This window comes from Drosophila gunungcola, assembly GCF_025200985.1.
Source record: "Drosophila gunungcola strain Sukarami chromosome 2R unlocalized genomic scaffold, Dgunungcola_SK_2 000004F, whole genome shotgun sequence".
Lineage (NCBI taxonomy): Eukaryota > Metazoa > Arthropoda > Insecta > Diptera > Drosophilidae > Drosophila > Drosophila gunungcola.
Genome location: NW_026453167.1, coordinates 3372374 through 3398669, shown reverse-complemented (window position 1 = coordinate 3398669; position 26296 = coordinate 3372374). Strand labels below are relative to the sequence as shown.

General features: G+C 37.3%; 1 protein-coding gene across 4 annotated transcripts in view; it reads right to left on the bottom strand.

Moving 5' to 3' along the window:
• LOC128254438 (uncharacterized) overlaps positions 1-15109 on the bottom strand; it is a 32040-nt gene extending 16931 nt beyond the window's left edge. The window contains exons 1-2 of one of the 4 annotated variants that reach the window (XM_052983548.1): positions 14398-15109; positions 3261-3403 (exon numbers count right to left, since the gene is read on the bottom strand). In XM_052983548.1, coding sequence (XP_052839508.1) covers positions 3261-3377 — 117 coding nt within the window. In that variant the 5' untranslated portion in view covers positions 3378-3403; positions 14398-15109. Of the gene's footprint in view, positions 1-3260; positions 3406-14397 lie in introns of all 4 variants that reach the window. The other 3 variants (XM_052983549.1, XM_052983550.1, XM_052983551.1) reach the window with 3 other exon arrangements.
• Between the last annotated feature and the right edge of the window lie 11187 nt (positions 15110-26296).

The following is a 26296-nucleotide window of genomic DNA, read 5'->3' as shown; positions in this document are numbered from 1 at the left end:
GAACAACATTAAATCAGAAACATGAAATATACAAATTTTTTTCAATTTTGGCCAGACGAGATGTGTGTGTGAGTGACGTCAGGCGGCGACAAACCGCATTTTTGTGGGCGCAATTAAAGTCCATTTATTCTGTTGCAAGATCCGTAATGGACCCTCAGTGGGTTAAGCATAGCTTGCAACACGTGCACCAAGCACCAACCACTAAGAAGATGAGACGGCGAAGAATCTCCAGTGCTGGTTGCACTTTTTCGTGTAAAATGCTGTTGAACTTTTGCAGTCACGACTTGCAAAGGAAGCAACAGATGCTCGCAACGCTCCGAGTTGACATTTAATAAAATGATTTTTATTTGGTATCCGACGGCGGCGGCAACGGCAACGTCGGCGAATCTCTTTGTGTCTGCCAGGTCAATAGATACAATCACCGCAAATTATTACGGTCTTGATAAATTCATCTTGTGACAGGTTGCACAGGCACTAGTTGGTGTCCAAAGTTCATTGATATGTTCATTTTCAATTTGCTTTTCGGCTGATCACTGGGCTCAGTCGAATGGCGAAAATGTAGATGTATAATTTATGCAAATTTGAGGCTGACATATGTTAATAATAGCCCAGAGCAGCTCTTCCGCCATCTGGTAAATCAATCAAGCAACGAGCAGGAAACTCAATTGATCCTGCGACGTTGATGAAGTGGCAAACGCAACAGAAATTTCCATTGAATTTGTCGTATAATTTTTGGGCTTAAAAGCCAGCCCACATGATATGTGCTGTGTGTCTGTCTCGTTTTAGTGGTTTTTCCAGCTTACTTAGCTTATTTTGCGCCAACACCAAAATCCTGTTGCTCGGGCCGGGCCAAAAGCGAGGCCGAAACCAGGTGAACGGGTGCCAAAACAGCCGTCGCCAGACAACAAAATCCCGACGAAAAGGAAAACAAAGGAAAATGCAATGGAAATGCCTGCGCATGGAAGTGGAAAACAAGAAGAAAAAAAAAGCGAAAACTCTGCAGATCAACTAGAAAAACTTTCATTTTCACGAAAACGACTGCGAAAAGTCTTTGTCGTTTTGTGTTTCCTTTTCTTACGCTAGAATTCTGGTTCGATGCATGCAAGTTCGTTGCCTAAGTCTTTTGTTTTCAAGTCAATTTTTGTTTCGTTTTTGTTTTTGCCACTGCTGCTGCTCCGTTCCCAGATAATAAATTTGTAAACAATATTGAAAATAGCGCAACGGCAGCCAGAGCAACCGAAATTGCTCAATAGGCGCCCCGAGCAGCCAGTCAAGTCGAATCAAAAGGGCCAAAAACAAACTAACAACCCTCGACGACAAAAGGAAAATTCAGACATCATTTGCGGCCGTTTCCATCATGGGAAATACAGTTTTTGTGGACGCCTTTGTGTGGGGCCAGACTAAACGGAATTATATAGATGCCACGCTCACGCTAATTGCAACATACCCATAGACGGAAAAAGACAAATACACACAGATATACACAAATCCAGCGACTGCTGCACGCTTTTCACTTTGGGTGAGGCTTTTGGTCCCCTGAATCTCTGAATCGCTGACTCGCTGACTCGCTGAATCGCTGATGTAAACGAAATTTATGCAAATCTCCATTAGAAATAAAACATCAATTTAATGGCCAAGCGTTTTGATGCCTTTTTCTTTCTTAGGGTGTTGCTGCCGAATGAATTGCAGTTAACGTTAACCCAGTTGTGTGTGTGGGCAGCACCGCCTGCCAAAAGTGAACCGAAAAAGTCAATAGAGGTACGCGACCAGCGGGCTAATGGCCAAAAATAAGGCTAAAATGGTCATAGGGCTATAGCCGGAATTAAAAACATAAAAACCTTAAAATGCTTTCACAACCTAAATAAAATATAAAAAATATATTAAGTAAGTAAGAGAACTTATGGATAATACATCTTACAACCACCTTCATCTTTTTTTATGAAGCTCTATAAATTTTGAAAACAACAAACGTCTTAGGTTTATTACAAAGCTTATGCAATTATAAATTAAAAAAGCATTATTTTTAAAGCATGTTATTTATATTGATCTTATAAACTTTTTACATGTTCATGGATTTTAGCTGAAGGCTTTTCCAATTTACTTTACTGTTTTGGTAGTTTCTGGCTTGCGAAACAATACCCGATAGCGTTTAAGACCATACCCATAAATGCTAAGCGCTTCGCAGGGTTCAAAGGTTGAAATTACCCTAAAACCACAGTTAAAAGAGCTCAAACGCAGCTAACTTGCATTATATTTGGCCATAAAAAGGCCCACACACACTTCTATTGCTTGTACTGTTGGGCCAACTAACACTCCTTGATAAATAGCCAAAAGGTTTAGCAGTTAACAACAGCTTCGTCAATGGAAATCCCACACATAAACAACGCGCATATATATGTACTAGTATAGTACGTTATAAAGAGAAACGGCCCCAAAAACATAATATATCGTAATCGAAGATGGGCGAATGAAAACCGATCGGCGGGCTCGTGCTGGGCTTGTCCAAACATTAGGGTTACCTACGTCGTTTTTATGGCTTACTGCTGTTTTTTTTTGGTTTTTTTTTTAGCCGTTGGCCATTTGCAGTACGCTTTTGGCCGACTCAACAACTGCTTTACTGCCTTGGCTCGTAGGCAAATTAAAAATGCACAACGCAATGCGATGATGGCCTAACGGTAATTAATGCAATTGGTCAATACAACAAACACCAGAAACCTAAGCCAACGAAAAAAAAGAAGAAAAAACAATGAAATTAAACGGAAAAACAGAAACCAAAATGTCGGCGTTAGTGCGTCTCATTGGTGACCTCAATGCGGTGGACTCGACTCCGCGTTTAGCGCACGTGTTGAGAATGAGCGACAGGAAAATAGCCACAAATCATAGAAGCCGACTGTCCAAGTTAAGCGGAAGTCGACTTGGTCGATGGGCCACGGCCAGTTCTCCACGCTACTCCTCGATCTTAGTAGATCTTTTTTGGAGTTCACTCGGAAATCTCTTTAGGGTAATTTGCTAAATTATAAGTTATAAGATTGGAAATCTAAATATTAAAGATTACACAACTTTAAAACTTTCTCAAATGCACAATTAAAACACAAAAATATTCGAAACGTATTTTGTTAACTGAAAAGTCCTATAATAATATAACAATGAAGTTTCTTATATATATCAATAATGTTAGATATCATGTGTTGGTTAAATTTTTTGTTCTATTGCTTTTTGTTGGACAAGTGAGCCACAAACTTTAAATAATTTTGACTTACCTTGTATAGTTTATCCTTCTGGAACCAGATATCCTCTTCCTCCTCCTGTTGGGTGAATGTCTGGTCGAGATTAAGATCGTCGCGTGAACGTGATAGAATTTTTCGACGCGACACCATCTTGTGTGACTTCTGGGGTCTCTGTCCTCTGCAAAGATTGAAATAAAGTCGTAAAGGGTTGTGTGAATATTCGCGTTATAAGCCATAAACCAAATACATAATATGGCCAGGGAGATCATAAGGAAGGCCGCCGCATAACGGTACATAAAAAAGGCAAACACATCAAAATTTCCTCATTTTACGCTGACAGTTCGCACAAAAAAGCCAAACAAAACAAAACAAAAGTTTGACTCTTAGCAAACAGAATTTTGGCATCCCTCAGGTAGAGTTCAACGTACCTGGGACCGGGATATACATATTGTTTATGACCTGGACTCCCTTTTTACAAGTCATCCCGCATGCAGAGAGCATGCCCCGAAATATCCACAATACCAATGCAATTTGCCTTCCTGTTTTTTCCCGCCATTCTGCTCTCCGTTTCTATGTTCCCAAGCTAATGTTTCTTTCGAGCCCAAGAATTTATGTGTAAAACATGCAATTTTTATTGAAATAGCTTGTTATGACGATCATGTTGTGCGAGCTACGCATCGCAGATTCGGAATTGAGATCCCAACTGCGATTTGGGGTCTGTGAATCAGACAGAGCAGGTGAGATACCATCCAAGGCACGTTGACAACAGCCACAATAAAAGTAAATAAAGTAGAAATCACCTGTGAGCTTAAGGGAAAAATAATTGTTCAATGGTAAAATGGCAAATGCCCTTTAAAGTACTTTATATTTTTAAAACCTCTAAGTACATTATAAAATCGATTTTGTAAATGTAACTGGTTTTCTACGACTTTTGAATATTTTTTAGCATTTATTTGTGCTGTAAAAAATTTTATTAAAGCTATTTCTAATTGTGAAATAAATTGATGTCTCTAAACATCTTATTCTATCGCAAATTTATAGAAAACCTAAGGCCAAATATGGCTTAAAGGGCTTTTTTTTTATTTAATAAATTTTAATGAAATAATTATTAAATTAAGCAAATCAAACAAAATCTTGTTAGTTCATAAAGCGAACATTAAGAAAATTGTAATTTAAATTTAAAAATCTAAAGAAAATCTTGGTTATTTTTTAACACCTTTTTTTTTTCCATCAACGTAAAAGTTTAAACAAATATTTAACTTGCTTACCCTCAGCTGTTAGAGTATTTCGATTGAAGTCTTTTGTTTTTTCAGGGCTCTGTTTGTCAAGTTGATGGAAAACGTTCATTGCATAATAAACATCTATGGGGGCTTGGGGCTTCGGGGTTTTGCGAAGCGTGTAGCGGCAAGAAAGTGCCCTCTCTTTCTTCGAAACACTCCCCATCTCTCTCTCTCTCTCTGTCTTGCGAAGGGGGCATGCAAATCGGCGAGGTTCGCTAACCTGTTGTCATATATTTAGCTGTCTTTGTTATTAGTGTCTATAATTGTGATGTGTGTGCTTTGTTTTTTTTTGTTGGCTTTCTTTTTGCAGAAACTGTGTGATCGAGTGATCGACGGCTTTTGCCGAACCGACAGTTCGGATGCTGCAAGGGTTGCCCATAAATATTCATCGCCTTTTGCACAATCTTGACTCTAGCTCAAGCTCTCTAGCTCTACCGACCATATTGTCAACGATTGACGCCATTTTTTGCCGGCTATGTATAGATTGCAATCGCATAACAAATCTTGTCGCTGTTGCAGTTGCAGCCCGATTTATGCAACAAAAGCCGTTAAATTGTACAAGTCTCGCCGGTGTCTCAGTGCCATTTGTTGCCGCTTTATTGAGCTGCATTTTCTTTTGTGCACACACTCGGCCCCAAAGTATTGTTATTTATGGTCAACAAAGGGCCACTGTGTCTGCGGCACAAAAACGAAAACCCAGAAATCAGAAATCGGTGTACGAGTATATAGAACATATGTACCATATAGTCGGACACAAAAGTTCCTCAGGCTCAGCACGTACAAAACAGACGTGTTCTAGTTTGGCTCTCGTCTCGAGTAATTACGTGAATTGCATTCTAAGTGTCATTTATGGGCGAGGAGATTTACTGGATGATCCACACGGATATGCTTGTCTACGATTCGGTTTTTGGTGCCATTTAATAAAGGATAAAATGGAGGATTAAAACAATTTTAGGTGGCAAAAGACAGAATGTTGAATGTTTAAGGCAGCAAAAGTCAAATAAATAATAAGGTTATTTGTCAAAATGATCACTTATATAAAATAGTCAAGAAAACTAAGAAAAGCTTGATACAATAAATTTTCTTTAAAATATTATAGCAATATATTCAAAATATGTATTTAAGTCTATATTTCTATATCTTTTTTATTGGACAAATTAAGTTTTTTTTCTTTAGAGATAAGTAAATAATCAATTTATGATACACATCAATAAACTCAACATTTTCGTATTTTATATTCAAAACCATATAAAATCTCCATTATTACACAAATATGCTTTTAATCAATTATCCAAAAAAAAAAAGAAGAGGCATCGGCAAAAAGCAGCTTTAATTTCCCCGCATTCTTTGTGGGGCACGTCAAATTAAAACACTTAAACGGCATCTGCCTGTGTTCTCGGAACAATTCTGGCCAAATAACGCTGACATATCAGAAAGTTTCTTTTTCTTCCTACCCCATACATATAAAGTATGGAATACGATGGACAATTAACGGCCCACAAGCTGCAGCTGGCGGCGTGGCGTAAAGTGGAGTTGAGTGGTGGCCAAGTGGTGCTCGAATATCCTGCACACTCACAGCCTTTTTAGCGGATAGCCTGTTTTCGTTACTGGACTTTTGTAAACAGAACAACTGTGGATGCCACTTGATGCCATAAAATAAAGTCATCACAGCCTTGCATTTCATTTCTCTTCCCATTTTTTTTTTTGTATCCAACTCTGTGTGCGTGTTGACTTTGCTGATTTGGCTGCATGATAATTTCCCTGATCTTTTACAGTTACGAATCTTGAAGCTCAGGAATTGGGAAAATGTGTGCGTCCATTTGGCTGGCAATTTTTCAGCCATCAGCATTCACTTTTCGCTTGAAAATAATAAATTTTTCATTTGTACACGCAAAAATGTGCAGCAACTTTCACAAAAAAAAACACATCAGCTAAGGCTTCAAAAAAAACACAACAACAGCTATTTAAAATCATTTAAATAATGCCAATTGACGATTATTTCTTAATTCACTGCAATCTGCCGTATCATCATCCAAGTTCAAGCCACACCAATCGAACTCGGATTTAAATTTCAAATTCGTTGAACTTTCACAATTGTCCAACGAAATGATATTAAATTATACTATAAGCAGACATTTTCCGATGGGTTCAATAACTCTGCCCGGCGAAACGGAATCGAAAGCAAAATGTACAATAATTTTTGGTGCAAATATTGGTTTGGAAAAAATGTGTCGAAAATTACAAATTGGTTTGTTTACTTATTAAAGAGTTTATTCATTATGCTGCTGTCATTTCTTAACTCTATTAGATTTTTAAATTCCCACAACAAAGGTGGCTTCTTTTTTGAGTTGTTTTTTTTTTCTAACAGCTGACATTGACGCTGCCCACATGGGATTATTCTGAAAGATGACGCCATATGACTTAAGTCGTTGTTTCTCATAGATGGTGGGTATATATATTGTATTTTTCATGTAGGTTAAAAATAGGTAAATGTCTAGTAGATAAGAGAATGTTTTGAGGTAAGACAAAATAACACAAAATTTGTGGGGTAATAGAATTTAAAAATAATTTATAATTTTTTATTTCGCTTAGAAATATATATACATATAATATATATATATATATAAATATATATATATATGTATATGTCTTATATATATATATATTGAATGTTTTAAGGCATATATATATATATTGATTATTGGCAGCACAAATACTTCCACGAAATTCATTTTCATTATAGCTGTAGCTAAAGCATAATTTTAGCCATGCTAAAGTAACATTTAACATTTCTTTTTATGTGAGAATTTCTTCTTGGAATTTCCTACCTCATATAGCACAATAACGATGAGCTTCAAAGTTTATGATTGACAAGCGGAAAACCCGTTTCTCTTAACTTTCTACAGAACTTTCCTCCGCCTCGGGGTGTGACTATATACTATGCATAATTTAATGACAACATTCGCTGCATATTCAACTACCAGACACTTTATGAATGAAAGTCAACGTCATGAATTATTGTAGTTTTACGAGTGGAAAGAGCGACGAGTCGTGTCGACTATAGGCAATCAATAAAGAATTTTGATGATGACAATCGCGCTGACAACACTAGTTGCATATTAATACGAATCGGTGAATGTAAATGAATGATTCTAATGCAATTGCACCTCAAACCTGAAGTGGAGTGGGGGTATCACTGTGCCTAGTCAAGAGGTCGTTAGCAGACGTGCTTCACTGTGCCCCAGCCGTCGACGTCTGAGGAGTGCAAATAGCTTGCAGTTCGTTTACCCGCCACCAAGAGATTGCATTGTTTGAGTGCGTCACGAGATGGCAAAGATTAGAGGTGTCTTGTTAGCTGAAAATCATCGGAATATAAACAGCTTTCCGCTGTGGGGAGGCATACATTTAAGCCAACTCATTTGCCAAACTCTGCTGTCCGGCAAAATGCTAAGGTCAAACCTGAGATCAGTTCGTTTTTATTTGCTTTTTGCCCGCGCATTTTGGCTAGAAAGTATTTTTGGCACCCCTAATGGATTCATTATGTAACCAGAGACCACATGAAAGTTGCCTGTAGACCTAATGAAGCGTCGAAAAATGGGATGTCGGAGAAACATTCGATACTTTCGCAGCCGCGAAGAAGATATGTGAGCCAAGAATGCTGGATGGCCACATGATTGATTGGCCGAAAAGATCAGAACAGCCCATAACGAAATTGCTTTCACAGGGGTCAAGCGAAATGTTCCCGAAAATAAAACAAAATAGGCAAAGGGAGACGATACATGTGGCTATTGATTTGTGGCCAAATTATATTAAGCAGTCATTGACTTGTGGAAAGGAGAGAAAAGAAAGAGCCGGCCAGTGTTTATAGTGTTGTTGAAATAATGGGCGTGCTGAGAAGATCTCAACATGGTCTCGTAATCCGTTTAATTCTGTATTGAAAATGTTTGCAGGTCGATAGACAAATTTGTCGATTTGTTGGAACGTATCAGCTTAACTGGTTGCCTAATTTAAAGGTGTGAATAATGCGGTAGTAAACAGATTTTGTATCCTTAACCGAAATTGTTGTTATAAACATTTTAGATTTTTAGTGGTTTTTGTCAATTTATCTTTCGGAAACATGACATTTATTTACCTCATTTCCATTATTGTTATTTTCAATTGGATATCCATACAAAGAAATATACTATTTTCTTTTTGTTGTGAAACTAATTACGGAATAATTTTGTATTTTGTTGATGCTTTGTAATTTGTATCTTGATGCCAAAAATGGTCAAATTATTGCCTATTATAAAATGTTTTTCTTTTCAAGTTATATTTTTTTGTAACCATAAGAGAAGATTTGTAAGTTATTTTTGGTATTGAGTTTGTGACTTTCCTTCCTTACTTTGAGTTCCTGTGACTTTCCCTTTGCCGCCCACCAAAAACTTGAACCCTTGAAACGATATAATAAAACTAGTGTGGGGTGCCGTTGCCGATCATATTTTCTTAACACTTGTCTGCGGTCGGCATTGTCTGCAAATGATTCAATTTGCATAGCGTGAAAGTGGCGTGTAGTAGTAGTCTTATTCGCAGTCGCATTCGCATTTGCCATGGTTCAGTTCCTCGTTTGGGGTTAAGGTTTTCATTATGTGCGGCAGTGCGCGGTGCAAATTATGCAAAATTGCTCACATCGGGAAGCTAATAATGCGAAATCCGAAGCATTTAACATCGAATCGTATTGCGGAACTAGCTGGCTGCCAGGCATTTAACACCTGAGCGCATCAGCGGCGCATCATGGCCTCATCAACGGTAACAGTAACAGTAACTGGTAAAATATATATATAAAAACAAAAAAAAAAAACCCATACCAACCGATACCGACAGGTTGTGCATTTTGATTTCGCAAATAACACTCGTATTTCCCATCACGCACATCTGGCGTTCGGAGCTCACCATTCCAGCAATTATTAAGCCCCAAAATATGTTAAATCATATCTGTATAAATGAATATTTGTGTGCGCATCTATAAGATACTTTTCAAAGTCATGTAACTGTCAGCGCTTTGCGCAATACCACAAGACAAACGAACGAATCTGGCGGATGGATAGATAGATGCACAGATAGATGGATAGATGGATGGAGACGAAAAGCCCCAGAAATTAACATTTCAATTTTTGAAGATCTTCGAATGTCTCTTAGCCTAGCTTTTTGATTGATTTTCGTTGCTAATGCAGCGACCGCCGATGCAGCACTTTCAAAATTCAAATTTATCAATTGCTTGACACCTTTTAGAAACCTCTTGGGGCATTAAATCAAATGATTTGAGTTAACATGGAAAACCGAAACCAAGGAAATTGTAGAGCAACAGAGGTACACCAAATAGTAATAAACCATCAATATAAAACAAAACAAAAGGATTACGAAAAAAGCCTATAAATGAAGCAAAAAAAAATTACATGATTTAAACATAACTTTTTTGTATTTTATGTTAAAATGAAAATGCCCAGAAGTAGAAAAAGCTAAAATCGAATGTACCACGTATTAATAGCGTAAAAAAAAGATGCTTACATTTTGGTATAAAAACAATATTTTTTTTTTTAAAAGGAAGATGAAAGTTTTATTTAGATAATTAAAAATTCATAAACTAAGCTTGATTTTAAATGCTCTATGAATTGATTATATTGTTGTAACATAATAATATTTGTAATATCTTTTATTGGTTTTCGCTAAATTTATTGGAAAACCATACAAAAAATAAAGCAGAAACTAGTTTTCCTGATGTTTTAATTTCAGCATCACAAATTTGTTTGGTTTTGATTATTTACAACTCCATAAATAAACTGAAATATTATAACTATAAACCAGTCACTAAAATGGTTAAGACTCTATATGAAATAGACAAAAAGTGGAATTTCCCGCTGTTTTTGCCACAAATTCATTTCCAATCTCACAGATTTGTTTTGCCTTTGATTAACGAAAAGCCCCACGAAAAACGAGTTGACACTTTCATTAAATTGAAGTGAATTTTTTCCGCATTTCTGCGTTACGTTCCAAGTTGCCCTGACCAAAAGCGAGGTCCGTGCAACAATTTGCTGGCCAAAAAGAGCAAAAACAAAAAACAGGCTACAACTTCAACTAGAGTGAAAAGCAGAAAAACACAAAATAAAAACACGAATTTCAGCAAATGAACAGCACGGGAAAAAAAAAGAAGACGCCAGGCGACTGCAACTTCTGCTTTCGTTTTCGCCTGCACGCTTCAACTGCTCCAAAACGCTCCCAGGAGGAGCGAAAGAGAGGGGCAGCGTCCAAGCGAAAGAGACGGGTATAGTCTGGGGAGCTGGGTAAACGAAGCAATTTGAAGCGAAGCTATGACAGCGCCGTTGCACTAAATTTTCCACAACCGACTGAGTTTGAAACCGAAACCAAAACTGTAAACGAAACTGAAACCGAAACTTTTTCTTTTAGCAGTCGGTGAAAAGAAATATATATACAGAGAGAGGTAGATACGATTTACACCAAGAAAAAGTACTTGCAACCTCCGGTTTCAAACCGGAAATTCGCCAAAAAACCAAAACGAATTTTAAGAATGATACATTGATATATTTTCTTGTTTAAAAAAACCCGTTCTAGTTAATAAGAAAGGAAATGATTAGACAGAATATTTTTAAAACGTTTTGGCAAACAATTTTTGAATCATCAATAGCGTAAAAAAACTTGTTCTAATTAATAAAAAATGAAATGAAAAAAGAGAATATTTTAAAAAACGTCCAACATTTTTTAAGTCATCGATTGCCATAAAATATATAAAGTTTTAAAAAAACACATTGTACCACAATATTTTTTTATTATTCATGTTTTTCCCTCTGCACTAGTGTTACGTTGAACACCATTAGTTGGCTCAATAGATGACAAAATTTCTCTCACTCTTTCCTTCGTTTAGTGCTTATCAAATGTTTGCAATCAAAAAATCGTCCAAGTTTTCACTTTCTCAGTTCGTACGGCTACGGATCATAATGATAATGATGATGATCATGAAGCGGGGCAGCGGAAGTTGGCGCGTAACAATCAGAAAGATCATAATATTTGTGTTGAAGCGCTTTGTTCGGCTGATTGAGTCAGCTATTGGTAGCTCTGCCCACAACAAAAACAGAAAAAATTGTATTTAAAATGCAATTTATACGCCGACCCAACAATAGCAGGCGAAATAATGTTTTAATAAAGATGCCTTTGTCTGGCGGCGAGGCGTTAAAGGCCATCATCCCAGCCTCAATAAATATCTATCCGCTTGTATCTTTATATCTGGCTAATCGCCGACAACCAACAACACGTGCCCCACTATCAGACTTAATGTCTGTTTCACACCTTGATGGCGCCACATCATCAGAGCTCTAATTAGCCTTCTAATCTATGAATGCACGCACTCAAAAATGCATTTCTATTGGGACTTTAAAGGGTTTTAGTAGTGAAAGTAAAGATATTGTATCTTACAAATAAGATGTTACAAACCAATAAGGAATATTCATAAGATGTATACTCAATAAGAAGACAAAACAATTACGAGTTCATTACCCAGATTATATTGCCACAAACAATAGTGGGTAAATACAAGTCACTAATAAAGCTAAGATATTATATCTCACAAAAAAGAAATTAAAAATCAATGGTAAATAAAAAATCTTCATTACGTGTACATTAATTGAATATAATATTTATTGAGCTTTAATGAGACAATGGAGTTATTAGGAGTTCATTACTTAGAGTATATTGCCACTTATTGCTTGTTAAATAATAGTTAGATACCCAAATCGTTAGGCACTTAATAAAATAAAAAATATCGCTAGTTCTCAGTGCCATTATTTTGACCGCAACTGTATGGGAGTCCACTGAATGAGATTAACCCATTTTTCCGCTAATGAACGGTGCCCATTTGGCGGGGGAATGGCTGCCAATAAACCTAAATAGACACAAACCATCGACAGCTCATGAAATATGCGCGCAGCGTGAAAAGAAATGGCCAGAAGCACAAAGAGAGTGAAAGAACGGTTAAGCGGTCAAATGCAAATTCTCCTGGAATTTGGCCAAATCGAAAATAGTTTTCGTCTAAAAGGTAGAGAGTTACAAAACCAAATTTATTGCGCGACCTTTTTTTCCCCCTTTTGCTTTGGGAGGGCGGGGGTCTTGGTGCAGACTCATTTGTTGTTTTGGTAAAATGTAAATGAAGTCAACGTTGTCTGCCGACTGACTGACATTTCCCATTAACTCTTTCGGCCACGTTATTGTCTGCAGGTTCTGCTGAACTTTTGCCCAGCCGGATTTCAGCAATTCTTATTGCTTGGTGCTTGGTGCTTGGTACTTGATTCAGCAGAAGAAGAACCGCACTTTACAGGGTCTTTTCGACGATTGTTTACATTTATGGATGCATAATTGGGTGCCATGCAGTTTTCCCCCCTCCTTGTTGTATAGTATTTAAATTTTGCCCACTAATTGACTCCCACAAACCGCTGCAAAGATGATGGGGCTGAGAAGTTGGATTTGGATTCGATGGAGTGGCGTCGACGAGGCTGAAACCAAAGCCCAATGAAACTGCAAACTCATGCCGACATCGACTTCCTTTCTTTGCCCCTTGTACTCTTCATCAGACTCTTCTCTGGGATATATATACCATACTATACTATATATATATATATATATATATATATATATATATGGGCAAGTTTCGGTTCAGGGCAATTGTCGCAATCGCAATCGGAATCGGAATTGGATTCGGAATGGCAACACCTACTGCACATTTTAATTTCAGCTTTTTTTCGGGCCGCCTCGTTTCGTTGTTAAATGCATTTGTTTTCGAAGGCGTGTTGGCAGTCTGAATCTCATCCATCTGTCTCAGTCAGGGCCATATGTGAACTGAGAAAAATCGCTTTTAAGTCAAAAACAATCTAGGAAACCAAAACTAGACCTTTATAAAGTCTTATCCCAAAAGCAAATCATCAAATTTAGCCTTCAAAGCACGCAACGTGTTTTAAAATTAATTGAAACCTAATATTTTAACTTACAAATATATATTTTGACAGTGCTAATTTATAGCTCATGGCATCCAAATAAAAGTGTTGAAATGTACTTGTTTTAAGTGACATAAATTATTAAATAATTGCTGAAAGGTCAACAAAATTTGTTAGGCATATTGTTGAATTTTAAATTTATTAATGTTTATTTCGAGGGATGTGTTAATATATTTAAATTGTTATTATATATAAAATATAATAAGATCAAATAACACTTGTTATATTCTTATTATTTTTACGACAAAACAGGGGCAACTAAACTAGAATTTTCTCAGTGTTCATATAACAGCGAAAAGAGCCAGAAAGATGACGATTGAGAGGCAGAAAGAGTTGCTGAACTCAAATTAACTTGACATTGTGCTGCTAATTCAGCACTAATCGTTTGAATTGATGGCAAAAAAGGAACTATTTACGAAACCGAAACTGCCCAAAATTGTATAATATTCAAATGTGAATACGCAATCCGAGCAAGAAACCAAAAGGCACAGCTACAAAGAGCGTTGTTGTCAACCTTGAGAGCGGCTTGTAGTTAAAGTTGCGTTTTCTGTTCGCATTTAAATGAAAATGAAACTGAAACTGGAGGAGAGTAGCAAACAGAAAAAGTAAAACAAACAACAAACAACAAACAAAAAGCGCGTAAGCAGGAAGTCCAGTGCAAAGGCAAAACAGTTAGAGAAAAAAAGGTGCGATTATGAATGGAAGCTGAGGGTTTCTTTTTCTTATATCTTTTTCCAGGAAGGCAACAGGTGCTAGGGCTAGGGTTTCTCTTGATTTTTCCATGCTTTTTTCTTGCTTTTTTCTTGCTTTTTTCCTGCTTTGCATGCGTGTCTCTTGGCCTCCCCAACTCACCTTTCTGCTCAATTACTTTTGTTTTTGCTGCAGTCGTTGGTGTTGCTGCTGCTGCTGTTGTTGTTGTTGTTGTGTCGAAACTGTTGCAAAATTGCTGATATTTTCCCAATGATTACGTATTCGCAGAGCGACGACGAGGAAAAGTGTTTGCCCCTAACTGTTGTTATTTCTTTACGTACTTTTTAATGCTGCAACAATGATTTTCTATTATTGATTATATTGATTTTGTAATTGCCTTGGCTTGGCTTCAATTGCTGCTTGCTTTTCACTTTATTAATTTCACTTTTTGTTGTTGCTGTGCTAAACGAGTTTGCCATAAATTTTAATATTTAATTTGGCATTTAATTTTGGACATCGAGCGGTATTTTATGCGTCTTTTAAACTCGCGCGAACAAATTTCTAATTTACCCAGACAAAATTAATTAAATCGAAATTGTTGCTATCTCGGCATTTTATGAACGCACTTCAATTGCATAACGGCGAAGACTGCGCGCACAAAAAATCGTGAAACGATGATGATGATCTTCTGTTTGTTTGTTCAGCTTCTTTCTCTTTCCCAGTTTGTTGTTTTGTTTTCTTTTTTTTTCCTTTAAAAATTTTTTAGTGGCTTGGATTTGCTGTTTTTTTGCTTTTTAGCTGGACTGCCGACGAGCCAGCGAACCAAACGCACTCGACGACTTTCGCGACTCGACTGAAGAATTGAAGGCAGAGCTGGGCTTTCGCGGCGGCAGAGTCGAGCTTACCTGGCGGCCTTACCTTACCTTTTCGTACCGTAAGTTCGGTTACGTTGCCGCTCGCTTCGGTATTTCTTTTACCTGTTTTTTCTTACCTTGTCGCTTCATGGCTAAGTTGGCTTAATAGCATTTAGTGTGTCCAAAGCTTGGCCAGAGCTTTTTGGTAAGAGTTTCTTGAAGTTAACCGAAGAGCATGCTCTCTTAAACAGCTCTTTATAGCTGCATTTTTTCTTAAATTCCCAGCCATAATTGGTGACCATCAATCTCATCTCTCTGCTTTCTACGCCTTAATTACATCATCAGCATATATGTCTTTTGGTTTTATTTTCTCTCCAAAAATTAATTTATTTTTATTTATCATTTGGTTACTTAAAAGCTTTTTAGCCGAAATTTTTTTGGCAGGCCTAACGGTTCTGGATTTTTTATGTATTTTTTATGGGCGATGCGCTGTTTATTCTAATGGCTTTTTGAAGGTCAATCGAAATGTCAAACTACCTGCGGTCTTACTACGCCCGCAGTTCTCTGGAATTTATGTGACAGGCAATTAAAAATCTGCATTATATAAATAACAGCGCTGCAACAAGTGCATGAGCCAAGAACTTGTCTGAGTTGGCCGAGTCTTTTGCTCAACCCGTTTTGCGGGCACCAATTAAATTGCAAAATCATAAGGCGCAACCAAATGTGACACGAGGCAAATGCACCAGTTCCATCACATTGAAATGGATTGGTCTGTAAATGCAAGAAAACAGGTCTGTTTTTGATGATTGATATTTTGTATAATCTTTAAACTTTATTATTTATGGTAAATGCAATTATTATTAAACTAAATTCTTTCATTAAATTTTAACAAACATAACAAATGAATATAATAAATTTTACCATTTACTTGACATTAATTAGTTGAACATTAAATTTTATATAGAACTTTATTAAAAAGTAAGATTATTTATGAGTTTTTGCTTTTAGAGTTATACAGTCGTAGTCACGTACGGTTTTAATAATGTCTAGAATTCTTAAAGGCATGTAAGTTTAAAAACTACAAAATTTATCGGTTCGGTTTAAATATTTTTTTAATTTTCTTTGGCTTTGCAACGATAAAACTATTAATTAAACACATTTGTACAAGTAAATTGGGGAGTAAAGTATAAGACATTAATCTTTATTTTTTAACCCATTTTATGACAGTTTATAACACAAAGAACTAATTTGAATAAATCAAGCAAGCAGTGTACTGAACAGCTTTAAATTATAATAAGCAAAAGACGGTTTAAAAACTTTATATGACCACTAATTCCTTGTTTATTGCCTCAAAATCGTGTTTAAATTATGGCCTGCAAGTGTATCCCGAAATGAAGATCGCGAAGCTGCTGATGATGATGGACGACGGCCCCAGCAACAATGCTGGGAATGCTGTCTAGAAATCCGCAGCGCGTAAAATTATAAATTCATGTCGACGCAAACCGAAGTTCGTTGCCTAAGTCTTTTGTTTTGATTCGACTGCGAGCTGCTTCATCTTCTTGTGTTTGTTTATCGATAAGAAGCGCACAAGAGTTTGCCATTTAATTTGTCTAAGCAAATATGACTTCATTTCGTGTCAAAAAGGCAAAAAAAAAAAGAAAAACATTTCGGTTCGCATAACTCATTCCCAGCTAATGACACCGTTTGCACAGCGAAGCAATAAGAAGTTTTGACTACTGGCGTATAAACATTTCGCTTGGGTGCTAATTACGGCCAACAACAATGGGGGCCAACATAGAGATTCGGCCAGCAATCAAGTTTAATTGACGCCATTATCAAATTATGAGCATTTTCAGGAGAAGTCATGCGGATGGCATCATAAAAGCTGATGAAACTGCAAAGTGGGGGCGTACCTGTCGTTATGCATTGGCTGTTAATGCCTGCGAAGTAGTTTCCCTCGTTATTGTTCATTTCATACATCTTAATATGCAGCCCGCGAGCTCTTTTGCACTTGTTACACTTTGGTAATCCATATTCAATTGCCATGGGACAACTCTGGCATCGGAAATTGTGGCATGTCGCGGTTACATAACATTCCGCACACACCGCCCAAAATCAATTGGTCGCGTTAATGAAAAGTGAAAGACCAAAGTGAAAGACAGTCGAAAAAATATGGGAGAGAACCCACAGGTGCTGTTATCGTTATTATTTTATTGAGAGCCAATTAAAGTCAAGTTCAAATGGCCGCACCTCGGGTAATTAAAAATTGTTTGGGCCTCCAATTGAGCGTTGCCAATTTGCAAGCCCCGAAATAAAACGCCTTGGGGTCAACATTTTTGTAATTTCTCGCTCCATATGGGGGTGCCGCGACATACCCGCTTGGGCCCCACTGTAGTCACACTCGTTATTAGTTATTATTTACTGGGCTAAGCCAGAGCCTTGACAAACAAGCGGCTCGAAGTCGAAAACTCGTAAACAAAACGATGAGAAAACCAAAACACACGCACAAAGTTCAAGTCCAACTAGTGGCAAATGAAGATTCGGAACACAAAGTCATGGGGAAGAGCCAAACAAAAAAATGCAAACAAACAGCATGTATAACTGCAGGGCAAAATAATCGCTGGTGTTTGAGAGCTCACACAAAGGCAGTATTTAAATGTTTTGTACTATACATTCAAGCACAATCATTAAAATATTTTTGTTAAAGTATTAGATTATTTAAAGAACCTGAATTGACTCGAAAATAAGTTACAGATTGAATCAATACAGACATCAAATATTTGTTTGCAGATTTGGTTTTTTTTTTTTTTTCAATGTTGTATATTGCAAAATAAGAAGTGCAAAAAATATATGTGTTATTAATGACGTTGCTTTAATTAAAAGACAGTTGTAAATTTTAATGTTTTCTTTGTTAAATCAACTTTAGTGTATATATAAAGCTGATGAGAATTGTACCCGCCTTAAAAAAAATCAAATAATAAAGCACATACCACAAAATAATTAATACGGAAATACCATATTTAAAGCGGGCCATGAAAACTTTTCAAAACTCAATTCGTTGTTTGTTATGTTGACATACAAATTCTGTTCTAAATAAAAGTGCTTTCAAAGTAAAATATCTTTGTCGTCGAGAACCAAGAAATTATAATTCTAAGTTTTCAATAGGGAGTAATAAAAGAGCCATTGTTAGGGCAACATGTGGAAAAGGGGTATCCCCTTGGTCTTTAGAAAACACACGCCCCAGCAATTGTTGACTCATTCACTGGCCATTCAAGCCCGGCTTGGCATAATCATTCAATTGGCAAAAAATTCCTTTATTCTTTAGAGCAAAACAAACAAAAAACTTGAGAAACAAAACGGAAACACTCCGCAATGGAAGCCATGGAATAGACCAGCTCTGCAGAATCGATTGGGCCAAGATCTGCGATTGAATCGACCGTGGAGTTCTTTTACGGCCATAAGTCCCTCGGCTCCAGATCATCGCAATCAATGTCGCCCGATCAGCGCCACTTGGTCGCCTTTTGTCCGGAATCGGAGTAATATAAATTGTGAATTATGAACTTGACGCCAATGTGTCACACACTTGAAAAGCCTCGAGTGCCGAATCAAAGCGAATGGCTTGCTATGGTCGCAATTGTGGAATGGGTTTCGGGGATTGGACAAATGTTGTTCAACTGTTTAGCTTAATTAAATCATTTAACGAAATGATTGTGCGCTATTTTGTGCCCCATGTCATTTGGTTCATTGGCTCATTGGCTCTCCCGCCGACAGAAACTCCAGTGCGAAGGTTAGCTCTGAGTGCCTTTTTATGACTGCTCGCGGGGATTGCGCAACCTGGAACTGGGAGTTGCCGTCGATGGAGGATGTAGGTCAGTTTTTCCCTTTCTTTCTCCCGGTGCAGCTGATTTCTGATTTCAGCCTGCTTGTGGCATGCCGCAACCGCAGGAAACGGGTTTGGCCAACTGCAAAAAAAGGCCATAAAAGAAACACACAGAAAACCTGAAAACAGGGGACGCACAAAGTCACTTTCGCTTGCCGCGACCTTTGACAAGTAAGTGCCACTTGGGGCAACAAACAAACATAGATGGTCTGACTAAGAGGCTTAAGAGAATTTTTTGCGTGATAAAAAACACATCTCTTTGTTTAGAGAGTCGCATAATTAAGCACCTCTAATTATAAGCCAAATTTATAAGCTGATTAAAGTCTGCGATAGAAAGCTTTCATTGTTTTTTTTAAGTTAAACTTCTTTAAAAATTAAATTATTACAAAACGTAATAAGAAAAGATACATTTTAATAAATTTCAATTGTGTATAGAAATATAGTAATAAACAATAAATTTAAATAAATTTCTTAAAGATTTCTTTAGCTTATATATTTATTTATGTGCATTAAGAAATGCTTTCTATTTCAAAATAAGTTTAAATATATATATTTTTAAATTTTTTTAACGAATAATCCATTTGTTTTGTTAAAAGTCAAAATACAACCCTTATGTACATAAATTTAAATATTTATTTATGTATACTAGCAAAAAGTTGTACTTATTAAAACAATATATAAATTTAATTGTATTTATTTTTTCCTTAAAAGAAATTTTTGTAAGTTTCACTTTCTTCACTTAAAAGTTGTCGTTTGCCTGTAAATCGCTGTTTATTTCAGTTTCTTTTCTGTTTCTACCTGCTCACTTAACGTTTAATTATTTCTCTGATTGCAGAAATACTTTCTTTGCTTTCGTGACTTTAATTGATGTTTCATTTTGCCCTAATCTTAGGTTTTCATCTGCTTTTCAAGCATTTGTGTCATTTAAGCCAAAGAATGTATTATATCGTACCAAGACTTTGACCAATATAACATCCCAGTTGTCTATTCAATGCCTTGGCTTACATGAAGAATTTGAAGATCACTCCGTGACTTTAAACAGAAAAGCAGTCCAGATGTGTTTTCAAAGCCTTGGCATTATAGTCATGCAACCATTTTAATGTCACAAATTTGATTGTCCACTTCCCCATGACTTTTGCCCAGTCACAACCGATCTCCAGATCTCTGGCTACTGGTTAACCGAAAATGTGTGTGCACGATAATCTAACGACTTCAGTTCCTGGTTCGCGACTACTGATTTTTGGACAAGGCAGCCGAAAACAGAAACAGCAATGGTTTGACCCTATAAGCGGTGGATAGATCTCCATATGTACAGTACATTATTATAGCACTATCTGATCTAAGCTGTGTCACGTGCAGCGGCTGTGGGCTGTGGGTTGTGGGATTTTGTGGAACTGCGTTTGGGGAATGATATCATGTAATTTGAGACAATGTGCCGTGAACAATTCATTATGGTAACCGCTGACAGCTGCGCCTTGTTAAGTGATATTCAATAGATTTAAGCCGCAATATTTGCCGGGTGAGTATTGTATAGCTCCATAGCGCGTGCTTTTAAGCCAGGATTTGTTTTTCAGAGCGAATGGAATGTGAGCCGAATTGATTTTGGCCAACAGCCTTTCACCTGCAGTTTCTCGTTGCGGCTGCACTAATTGTTGCACAATTTTTGGGGGAACAGGGGAAAGGGAAGGGAAAGGGAAAGGGGGATCTGAGACCCCCAACCCGAGAGTCAAGTGCTGGCACTTACATTTTGGCAGTGGGCGTGAATTACTTGGCCTTTTTCTGGGGTGAACTAATTTCTATGGCATATACAAATAAATTACGGCCCAAATGAGTCGGCTGCTGCCTTTTGTTGCCTGCTTGTAGTGAAAGGCGACTCTCGGCCGTGGCCATTACGAAATCCAGGGGGGGAAATAACTCGGGCACTCGCCACAAGAAAAAACCCAAAAAAAAAATAAAAAAACTGGCTACTCTACAAATTGTTATTGGAATTTAACATTTGTGCGGGTGCCACGTAGGCCACAAGAAATATAAATACAATACCAAACGGACAATGGCCAACTGCAGCTGCAGTTCGCGCTCCAATTTCGAAGCCAATTAATTTGCCCATAATCGACCAAATATGGCTTTTAATAATAATTATGCAGCGCCAATTGCGAGCTGGAAAAGAAACTCATTAGATGTACCAGCAGGTGAATGGAGCAAAGCAGAAGGGGCGGTAATTGAAGTTTTATCGATGTAATTACAGTCCGAACTCGATTGAATATTTATGTTCAAGGAGGCTCTCATTATTCTAGCCTTCGATTGATTTAAGTACCCTCAAAAAGAATATTTCATGCTTGTTTTTTTTTTGTAAAAAAAACAAGTTGGCATATGAAAGCGGTTGCAAAGTGTGGCTCTCACTTAATCAGTTTATGCAGCAAAATAATGATTTTAGTTTAATGGTTTTGTATAAACGGGCTTGAAAATGAAGTTACATTTTCTGAACAATAATTTTGTATTCAAAATTTAGGAGGAAAAGCAACTGATTTTGATTTAGTTAATTTTTTTTGTATTATTTATTTTAGAAAATAAATTTTGATAAGGAACTGAACTAGTAGAATTGTGGCATTTTTTTGTGAAACCAAATACCAAGTAGACCTTATAATCTAATCAGCTGTCTACTATTTCAGGCTCCACTGTACAGCCACTTGTGATACATTTACACAAACTAATCCGAATACAAAAAGACCAGCCAAGTGCTGATATATTCATTTGAAGCTGTTTCTTAGCAGCCATGTATTTTTCTTTTTGCTCAAGGTTAGTGTGGAAAATTATATGCCACAGCAGCGATCAGAAGTTGGGTTGGGCGCGAGAAGTAGTTAGCCGGCAAATCGTAGCAGCGGGGCACCAGAAGCTTAGGGGATTGGGACTGCGACTGGGATGGAGATGCGGAATGGGCTTGAAATTGGGGGATCGGTAAGCAGTGGGAGCCGACAGTTTGCTGATTGTCCGACGGAGTGCGATGGTGCAACATCGAGCGGCAGGCGGTGGCGGTGGCGGTGGCAGCAGTTGCGGTTAATTTGCTTGTCATTGCCCAGTTGAGTGGCTGAGCAGCAGAAATAGCACCACGCCAGCACCTCGCCAGCACCTTTGTAGCACCAAACGGCAGCCGTCTGCAGTCTGCAGTCTGCGGTCTATTTGAATACAAATTTAATTTGAAATTGAGTTGGCTGTTTGGCTGAGCTGGGCAGCTGCCCCGACTTATTTTCGGGCACTTTGGACGTGCCGTAAATTAGCCAGCCGCAAAAACTGCCAAATCGTAACTGCGCCAGTTTATCAGTTCGCCAGTAATTAGAAAGTAAATCCACATGGTTATGGATGACCTTAGTGTCGACTTTCCGCCTCCTCGGACAATCAATTTATATCGAATTTAACCCGCTGACCCCAGTGAACCGGCGGTTCAAAGCCCCAAAGTCAAACAATTTTGTTTAATCAACTCGGAAACTCTTTTGTATGCCCTTGCATTGGGTATTTAAATTTTCAGATTACATTTTTAAGCCATTAAATAGGTAATTATGGATCTTCAAATATTAAACGACCACTTTAAATGGAATCAACTTCAAAAGAATATAAAAACAATTAAAGACGGATATTAATTTAAACTAAATATAACCGAAGACTTTTAAAATGTTAGCTAAAAACACTTCTAATATATTTAATAATGATTGTAATGAATATAAATACATAATACAAATTCAATCCAATATTTATGTCACTTAACTCTTTACTGATATAATTAAATAGACAATAATTGGTCATAAAGGTACTTAAATTAATCTTGACCACTTAAATGGCTAATAACTAGTTTACTATTTACATAGTCCACCAAGAATTAAAAACCTTTAAAGGGTGAATGGCAAATATTTAGTGATTATTGATAACCAATAAAAGTTGCCTACAGAATCCAAAGGCTTTTTAGGACTTATTAATAGGCAAGTGTATTTCCAATATCGATCCTCATAAGCGTGCTCTTTAAACTATTTTTCTTTTTTTTGGGGCTCCACTCTATTGTGTGGCCCCCAGAAATGGTTATGGCGAATTGAATTGATTGTTGATCGGGGGTTCGGTTGCGTCCAGTTCGTTTTAGCAAGAGCGGGACTGGCTGGCTGGCTGACTGGTCTATATAATGTGCTGGCGATCGCCTTGTTCAGTTATTTTTGCGCAATTATAGCCCCCTTTAAAGAGACACAAAAAGCATGTGCAAAAGTTGTCCGGCAGCTGGCGGTTTTATTTTGCCCTACCCCGCACCTTCCTGCGGTTTCATCGGCGGTGCCTGCCTGCCTAAAATCAAAAAAAAAAAAAAATAAACTTTTGCTTTCGCTTCTAAAAGCTAACTGCTGTCTTGGCGGTTTGGCTGTCTTTTTAGTGGTTACTGGTTACTTGGCAACTTGGTAACTGGTGGCTGGTTAACAGCGATCGATCGGCACTTGTGTCTGCTCCAATTTGCCACGCTTGATTTCGGCTCTGATTAGGCTTGGACCGGACGGGTTTGCTTAGATCTGAGCTAAATAGTCACCTAATTTATGTAGGGGGATTGCGTAATCGTGGCATGTGAAAATTTGCCGCATAGAAATGCGTTCGCAGCCCCGACAAATTTATGCCGTCCGGTTCAAGGTTTTTTTATTTTTCTTATTTTGTTCGCTCTGTGTGACTTTCAGGCCGGCTCATCAGAGATCGGCCCAAAATGGCCATTGATGTGTTCATTTCACACAGCTTGATGGATGCTACGGATTAAAAAAGAGTGATCACATATTTGCATTTTTGGCCCCATCTCCGTCGGACAAGTTCGCTGTCTAAGTCTTTTGTTTTTGGAGCAAGTTCGCTGCCTAAGTCTTTTGTTTTGTTGAGCGAGCAAATTAACTAATTAGATCGACTTGCAGCACGCTTCGCCATTTGTTTTGGATGCACATGGCCTCAGTCCAGGGTCCTAATGAAGATAAATGGTTGATTAGCTAGTTGCTATTTGGAATTTATCAAGTCCGTGTATACAAGTTTAATTAATGCCGATAAACGGGTCGCCGTCGAAACCGAAAGCCAAATGAAGAGTAAAGATATGAGATTGCGGCGAACCTGCAGTGTCGGGGAGGTGGAAACCAGTTTGCATGTGTCACTTGGCTCATAAATCACCGCAGGGATGACCTTGGCATCGGAATCTCTTTTGGCCGAGAGAGTCTGAGTCCTGGGGAACTTCCCAGGAATTTCATTGTACCTTTCCGGCTTGATTAATCGCCCGCTAATGTCAGATTCATATAAAGCCACCGACGTGGCCAGTTTCAGATGCATTCAGCTACCGGTAATTTCTTGAGGGGATGGAGATTAAAGGCAACAATAAGCGTGGGCTGTCTCCAACATCATCATCATCGTCATCATCATGACCTGCCATCATCAATGGACGTCAATTGGATGTGGCCAGCGAGTCACAACACAATCGCTGGTGCCCCGTCGATCTGTCAGCCCATGTCAACCCCTGTCCACCGGATTTGACGGCGATCAAGCTGCATTCGAGCTGGATACTCGATGCGGTAATGGAACTAGTTCCTTCTAATTGTAAGCTGATATAAAGAAGTGAAACCTGCATGTTATACATTTAATCTAAAGTGAAAGATTGTAATTGAAAACGGAAAGTTACAAATTAACTTCAAAATATAAAAGCATTTAAAATAACTTGAATTAAACATTGTTACTTTATTTATCATTTAATTAAACAATATATCGACATCCTAAGTTAAGGCTAATTTGCTTAGTTTTAATAGGTTTAAAGGTCTTTGTTAATTGATCTAATATTATAAGTAATTTTATATGAAGACATAATAAAATACAATATATTAATATCAATACAATATGTGAATTTTTAATTAAGAGTAAGCCATCATCATAAAACAGTTGAAGAAATAAATACAATTTTATGAGGAAATAATTCCTATTTAAATAAAATCACTTCTAAGGAAAATTACAAATGTTAAAGTTTGTTGCAAATAATTAAATTTAGAGTATCAACAAAAAATTAAGGAAGTAAAATAACAAGAGTATAACAAATTTTCAAAGCAAACATTTGTGGAAATAAAAATTTTAATCCAAATTCATTAAAAAGCGAATATTTCTAAGAAAAATGTTGAACCGTTTTATCATAAAATCTCAAAACAAAACAGACGATTAAATAAAAATAAGGTGCAAACCTTCGAGTGGAACTGGCTCGAAGCCCCATAAACCATAGCTGTGGCTAAGTTCAAGGCATATCAATCGGTGCTGAAACCCCAGCCAGCGATGCATAATCGGCGGACTACAATCTGCATATCTTGGTGGCAGCGACAACGCTATAATCTTTAAACTCGGGGCGGCAATTAATCGCTGCACTCGCCTTTGTTTTGGCATTTAATTAGCGATTAGCCGGGCGAAATTACACCGCATGTAAATTCTTGGCCAACTTGGTCTCGGTTTCGTTGTCTCCGCCGCTGGCATGTGCATTGCAAAATAGCAAACATAAAATAGCGTATTAAAAGGCGAAAAAAACGAACAAATTAATATCAAATCGATAATGTTAAGGCCCAAAGCAGAAAACCCAAACAGGTAAAACAAGCTGCAAAGTGAAGTTTTACTAGACTAGAGCGTCAACGGGAACTTAAGCTTTGATCATAAAGCCAAAGCTCTCTTGGTACCCACGATTTCTGACTCTTCGACTCTCTAAATCGCACACCATTTAGTGGCTACCTGAGCTTTGGCTCTCTTCAGCTGCACAGTTTGTGTGTAAATTTTTCTTAATTGCTGCATTCAAAATTAACTGTTTTTGGATCGGTTGGGCATTTAACGTTGCATAGTTTTGGGCGGTGCCTAATTTAAGGTAAGCTAAGAAATATAAGTTCAATTCAAATGCTTTTTCTTTTTCGGGTTAGTGCAAATTAATTGGCCCAAATTAAATGCAATTAAATTTATAAATTTAACAATTAGCTATCGTGTTTTTTGAACAATTTCCTTAAAACTACACAAAATTACAAAACTCTTAAATCTTACTTGCAAACTCTTATTAAATGATTATTTTTAATTTTAAATACAAATTTGGCTTTAAAGGAGGCTTGTTGTTTACTTGAATATTTTATTTTAAACTATTGGGTATGAAAAATTCTTTAATAAGATGAGTATTAAATTATTACCACAAAAGTATCAAAATAAAACTCATGTGGTTTAAAATAAGACCTTAATGTACAGTTTTAGGCTCTTCGACATAGGAATGAAACAAAAAAATATAGTGGCTATATTGTTTAGTATTGAATTAATAATAATACTTTAAAGC